This window comes from Phragmites australis, chromosome 12 (genome assembly GCF_958298935.1).
Source record: "Phragmites australis chromosome 12, lpPhrAust1.1, whole genome shotgun sequence".
Classification (NCBI taxonomy): Eukaryota; Viridiplantae; Streptophyta; class Magnoliopsida; order Poales; family Poaceae; genus Phragmites; species Phragmites australis.
Window position 1 is genome coordinate 25,833,514 of NC_084932.1, and position 7,188 is coordinate 25,840,701.

The window sequence follows — 7,188 nt, forward strand, 5'->3', positions numbered from 1 at the left end:
GCCGTCCTTGTGAGATTTATTCTGGGCAATAGTCTGTATGGTAACAGACCAATAATTTTAAGTTGGCCTAGAAAGGTTACTTGAGAAGCATTTGTGCTTGGTATCATTGGTTTGAACTTACAGCCTCCAATTCTCCAAACAAGTTCATGATGAAACTGTACTTCTAAATATCTGTCATCTGTATCTGTCCACTTAAGTTTTGAGTTTTTAACAATTGGTAGTGTAGTCAAATTACCTCGACCTTTTCGGAGGAAAATAAACTACTTTGCTAGAAAATACTAGCACTCCATCTGGTTAACGAATTTCTTTTGTTTTTCTTTCGTTTTAATATTGACATGATATTTAAAAATACAACTTTGGCAATCAATTTGCACACTGTAATACAGTGTAAAATTAATACAAGTACAATATTTATCAACTATTTTTCTAGATGTTTCATCTAAATATCCACGAATGTACAGTTATTCAAAGTTCGTCCAGTTTAAAGTTTTAACCGCGCACATTTCAAAACTACACTTGATTATTATTTTTTATCAGTTGCCTCTCTATTCCTCTCCCCATCCTCTTCGCCTCAAGAAACCCTCCCGTCTCCACTGCAAGGACCGTCAGCTGCAGGTGGGAGCTCCGTCGGGCTGCCTCGTAGCGGCTGATGGGGGAGCCTTCAGGGAGGAGGCCACAGGCCATTGGATCTGGCAATTCTTGGCGAAGATGAGATGCCATCGATGGTGAGAACCATGGTTCAAAAATTCATCGGTAACCGACAAAAATTCGCGATAACCGGGCATCTCGGTCCGGCTCGGTTTCAGAAACCGAACGGTAACCGAATTTGAATTCAAAAAATTTCAAAAATTTCAAAAAAATCCTTAAAAAAAACTAGACACAATTCTAAGACCTTATGTGAAAAAGTAATTTAAAAATAATGTCGTTTGCATCATATTCTATAGGAGGATGTTTGAAAAAAATGAAAAAAGTTGAAGCGTGCGGCTCAGTTATTAACTTATGTTAAGGAAAAGCTTAACATGCAAACACATATTTTTCTTATGTAAAAAGTATCTTAAGAGGATCTTTAAAATTGATTTCACTTTATTTAGAGTTTATTAATTTCTTTATGATTTTTACAAAGTTCACAAGCATAAAGTGAATATGTTAAGAAACAACACTGTAATTAACTGTTTCATGTCTACTATTATTTTTCCTACATAAATTATAGTATAAATAAACTAATAAAAGTGGTTTCACTAATTTTTGAGGTGTGATGGGTCAGTTATGAATTAATCTAGTCGCAACACATTTACACAATCCTACATGTTACAATAACTAATTGATGAGTTTATGTATTTTTAAAAGACATAGGATCATGTAAGAAGACTAAAAAAATTAGTTTCATGATTTTTGGATTAAAAAAGAGTAAATTATGCATTTAACTTGGTTGAACAAATACATTTTCTCACAGAAAATTTTGAACTTTTTTATGAGTATAAATATTTTTATCATGTAGATCATGTTACAAGGAAACTAACAAAATTTGTTTCACTTGATTTGAAGCTCAGATGAATTAGTTATTGATTTTACAAGATTGAGATAATTTTTGAGTTTTTTATTGAACTTCACTGAAAATCGAGAAAACCGCTCGATAAATCGAGAAAACCGAGCGGTTACCGACAAAACCGAGTAGTTACCGATAATACGAAAAATTCGAGAAAACCACTCGATAAATCGAGAAAATCGCTCGGTAACCGGTCCAATTCGACCAGTTACCGAGAGGTTAAATTCACGAATTTTTTCCCCAAAATTTAAAATTTTTTAAACGAATTTTGTCTAAAATTTATTCAAAATTCGAGCGGTTATCGCGGTTACTACAGTTTTTCTGTTATCGTCGCAGCTCGGTTATCAAGTTTCGGTCAATAACGTGAACCCTGGTGAGAACCCGTACTGTGAGCCGCCATCTTTTACCGCATTTTACTTTGCCGTAAACTACTCGTTGCCGCGGTGCCAAGATCGTGGTTTCCGAGGAATCTGTTTTGTGTTCTGAAGATTACTGCAGTAAGATGGTATTTGCGCCTCAACACTTCTGTAGGATTTATGGCAATCTTGTAAGCTGTCTGACGATTGTCCATCGAAAGTAAGATTAGTGCCGACCGATGATAAAAAGGGCCATGTGCTTAGTAACTAAAGAAATGGATCCCATAAGGCCATATTCCAAAACCGACGCTGCAATTTGCAGTAACAAATGTGACAATCCTCTGCAAATTGCAAGTGGGTGGCTGGTGGGCTGTCCCTATCCCTCCAAATGTCAAGTCGTCCCTGTACGACGGAAAAAATGCCAACGAGGGTAAGCACACTTGACTCCTGTCTTTTCTTCTTAAGGACCTCGTGAAGAATCTTGGATGCGTTCATGAGAACGATCGATTTATGCACCTTTATATTAAATTTACTCACAAAATGTTTCTTTTTGAGTATCAGAGTTCTGACTGTTCAAACTTTTGGGCAACATAATGTTGGGTGCTGATTGCTGAATGTTACTCAAGCCAAAGTGTTCTTGAACTAGCTTTTGAGGTCGCATGGAATTCAGGGTAATCATATCATGTTAAGCTGAACCTAACTAGCCACTAGGATTGCTTGAGATCGACTTTGTTGATAACCCATATGGCAGATTAGCTACTATGTTAGCATGGATGGACTAATCGATTTGTATCATTTTCTCAATAATCGATTCTCGGCATATATTTAAGTTGACTGACTATTGACGATCTAACAATAAGGACGGTAGAAGCTGGAATTAATGCCAACCATTGATGACACACAACGAATACTTTAGTAAAAGAAAGAAATGAATCCCATTGTTCAAAGTTGTAGTGGTGATTGCAGCACCCAGTGGGCATCCTTTGCAAGTGGTTGGCTGCTGGGCAATCCCTATCCTCCCACTGGGTGCTGGCTGCTGGGCAATTCCTATCCTCCCAAGTGCCAGATGGCAACATGCGTATAAAAGGTGCTAGAGCTAGCTATTACTCCCTCCGATTGCAAATATAAGTCGTTTTAGATTTATATACAAAGATTAAGAAAGTAGATCATATGACCTTGTTGCTCTTCATTTATTCTGTATTGTAAAAGATAACTCATTCATTTGCGAGAGTAGTAGTATTTATTAAACAAGAGTAAAATTGGAACAAGAGAGAAAAAAGTATATAGAAGTTCAAAAATAACTTATATTTAGAGAATAGTTGAGAAGGCTAAAACGATCTAAATTTGCAATCAGAGGGAGTATAAGATAATGGTTTTGGTGGAGCCCATAGGAAAGGAACATTGACCAGACTGGCGGCTAGATGACCACTACTGACAGCTTCCTAATATAGATGCACTCTAACTTCCCTTCCTGCAGAAACATTAACATTATGAGAAGGCAAGTGTGCTCTTGTAGCCTCCTCATGGCAGAAGCAATAACAGTGTTCTGCCTCTCATTGTTGTTCTTCTGCTCCCATGCTCTGGTATCTCCAGGGAGCAGCAACGCCACGACCGACGAGCTCTCGCTACTGGCCTTCAAGTCCATGCTGTCAAGCCCATCCGATGGCTTGCTCGCATCATGGAACACTTCAAGCCACTACTGCAGCTGGCCCGGAGTTGTTTGCAGCCGTCGGCAACCAGAGAGGGTGATCTCGCTGCTCATGGGCTCCTTCAACCTTTCAGGGCGCCTATCGCCGTTCCTGGGCAACCTATCATTTCTCAAGAAGCTGGACCTTCATGACAACCAATTTGTTGGGCATATACCTCCTGAGCTCGGTCATCTCAGCAGGCTTCGGATGCTGAACCTGAGCACAAATACTCTCCATGGAAGCATTCCTGTGGCCTTGGGAGGGTGCACCAATCTCACAATGCTTGACCTAAGCAGTAACCAACTCCGAGGTGAGATACCAACTGAGGTAGGCGCCTTGAAAAATCTTGTTGATCTGAGGCTTCACAAAAATGGTTTGTCAGGAGTGATCCCTGTTTCACTGGCAGATTCGCTATCGATTGAATACCTGTCTTTGAGAAACAACAGATTGTCTGGTGAGATACCACTAGCTTTGGGTAATCTCACCAACCTGTGGCATCTTGACCTTGCGGACAACATGCTGTCAGGAGCTATCCCTTCATCTCTGGGCTGGTTGTCCAGTCTATCTGTGTTCAACTTAGGCTATAACAACCTAAGTGGGTTGATCCCCACTTCTCTTTGGAACATTTCCTCTCTAACAGTGTTTGCTGTCCAACAAAATATGCTAAGTGGAACGATACCGCCAAATGCATTCAGTACTCTCCACCATCTTCAGAAAATTGCAATGAATGGCAATGAGTTTCATGGCTATATCCCCAGTTCACTTGCTAATGCTTCCGATCTGTCTTTTGTTCAACTCAATTATAACTTTTTAAGCGGCATTGTTCCTCCAGAGGTTGAAATGTTAAGACAAATCAACTGGCTACAGCTCTCGAACAATTTGCTTCAAGCCAAAGAGCCGAAAGATTGGGACTTCATATCCGCGTTGACAAATTGCTCCCAATTGCAAATGTTGGACTTGGGTGCTAACAAGTTTAGAGGAGTTCTTCCTGATTCAGTTTCCAATCTTTCCAATTCACTAACATTTCTCTCCTTTTCAGTCAATGAAGTTTCAGGCAGCATACCTAAAGATATAGGTAATATCATCAACTTACAGTCTCTTGATCTTAGTAATAATTATTTCACAGGAAATCTTCCCTCATCCCTCAGTAGGCTTAAGAATTTGCAAGCTTTCTCTGTATATAGCAACAAAATCAGTGGTTCGATCCCATTGAGCATAGGAAATCTTACAAAACTAAATTATTTGGACTTTGACACAAATGCCTTCAGTGGTAGGATTCCAAACACACTTGGAAACATGACAAACTTGTTGGCACTAGGCCTTTCAAATAATAACTTTACAGGCCAAATTCCAATCGAAATATTCAACATCCCCACGCTCTCTGGTATTCTAGAGCTATCCAATAATAACTTGGAGGGTTCAATACCACAAGAAATTGGAAATCTAAAAAATCTTGTAGAGTTCCGTGCAGATTCCAACAAGTTATCAGGTGAAATCCCTAGGACCCTTGGCGAATGCCAACTTCTCCAGAATCTGTATCTTCAAAACAATATTTTAACCGGTAGAATTCCCTCTCTGCTGAGTCAACTGAAAGGTTTAGAAAATCTTGATCTCTCAAGCAACAATTTGTCAGGCCAGATTCCTAAGTTCTTTGGGAACATTAGCACGCTCTATTATCTAAACCTTTCATTCAATAACTTTATCGGTCAAATTCCCAGCTTTGGTGTTTTTGCAAATGCTAGTGCAATATCGATCCAAGGCAATGACAAACTTTGTGGTGGCATACCTGATCTACATTTGACCCCATGTTCTTCAGAATTGGGAAAGAGAAAGCACAAATTTCCACTGATTCCTATTGCTGTTTCTCTCACTGCAACAATAGTCATCCTTTCATTGATCTGCATATTTCTTTCTTGGCGCAAAAGCACAACCAAAGTTCCTTCAACAACATCCATGCAAGGCCACCAATTGATCACGTATCCACAGTTAGTGAGAGCAACAGATGGTTTCTCGAGCAGCAATTTGTTGGGTTCTGGGACATTTGGGGCTGTATTCAAAGGAAATATAGGGGCCCAAGATGGTCAAAGTACAAGTCTTATTGCTGTTAAGGTACTGAAATTACAAACTCCTGGGGCTCTCAAAAGTTTCACTGCCGAATGCGAAGCACTGCGAAACCTACGGCACCGAAATCTCGTGAAGATAATTACAGCCTGCTGCAGCATTGATAGCAGAGGGAATGACTTCAAGGCAATTGTGTTTGAGTTCATGCCTAATGGAAGTTTAGAAGGCTGGTTGCATCCTGACACAAATGACCAAACAGAGCAGAAGTACTTAAATCTCCTTGAGAGAGTTACCATACTGCTCGATGTCGTTAATGCTCTCGATTACCTACATTGCCATGGCCCCGCTCCTGTTGTACATTGCGATCTCAAGTCAAGCAATGTGCTCTTGGATGCTGATATGGCAGCCCATGTGGGAGACTTTGGACTTGCAAAGATTCTTGTTGAGGGAAGCACATCTTTTCATCAGTCAACGAGCTCGATGGGATTTAGAGGGACAATCGGTTATGCTGCCCCAGGTAAGTCTAATATGTTTTATGTAAGTTTTCTTACTTTTCGCTTTCATTATTCCCCATTTTTTTTATGAAATTATGGCTGCTGCTAGAGAAACTCGTAGAGGAGTTGCCAAATAAAGTAGTTTTGTATGATGCAACCTTCTGTTTTATTTTGTATAATATTCTAGATAATTTCGAATTTAGATCTGTTCATGTCATAAAAAGCTGTCATTTCTTTCCGAATGCTTAATGTAACAGAGTATGGCGCTGGAAACACGGTATCTACAAATGGAGATATTTACAGTTACGGGATTCTAGTGCTGGAAACAATAACCGGGAAGAGGCCTACCGATAGTGGATTCAGGCAAGGATCGAACCTTCGTGAATACGTTGAGCTGGGTCTACTCAACGGAGTGATGGACGTTGTTGACATCCGGCTGTCTTCAGACCTCGAGAACAGGCTCCAGAGTACGAATGATTCTTCATACAGGAGACAGATTGATTGCCTTGTTTCGCTGCTCAGACTCGGAATGTCCTGCTCTGAAGAAATGCCATCGAGTAGGATGCCAACAGGCGATATCATCAGGGAACTGCAAGCCATCAAAGAATATATCTGTCGTGGGGAGAACAAGACATGAAGAGGGAAGAACTGAACTTTCACGATCCAATTGTATCATGCAGTGGCTGTGATCTTCGGTGTCTGAAGAATTCTTAAGCGTGTGTGAGAACGATCCGTGATCTGAACATCTTGACCTGCAAAATTGTTTCTTTGGAATGTTTTGCAAGTTACAACTGCTCCAACTCAGAAAGATTATACTGGGAGAAGTTTCTGGCAGAAGAATATTGCTGAGTGCCTAATTTTACTAGTTGGGTGCTCTGGTATGATTGTTCCCTTTTTGTTGTCCTTTTGTTTCAGGAGATTGCTCCGACAGAATTTCGTTCGTGTTTTGTAAGTCGGGCATCTGTTTGCCAAGGCTGTACTTTGTTTTTCTCCTTATATGTACTTTGAACCTGGTTTTCTAACTTGATACAAACATATGCGGC

General features: G+C 40.0%; 1 protein-coding gene across 1 annotated transcript; it reads left to right on the forward strand.

The window, feature by feature from the left end:
• The first annotated feature begins 3,392 nt into the window (after positions 1 to 3,392).
• LOC133887525 (receptor kinase-like protein Xa21) lies at positions 3,393 to 7,188 on the forward strand. The gene is made up of 2 exons (XM_062327509.1): positions 3,393 to 6,168; positions 6,403 to 7,188. Exons 1-2 carry the CDS (start codon positions 3,393 to 3,395, stop codon positions 6,780 to 6,782), a joined length of 3,156 nt encoding a protein of 1,051 aa, XP_062183493.1. The 3' UTR covers positions 6,783 to 7,188.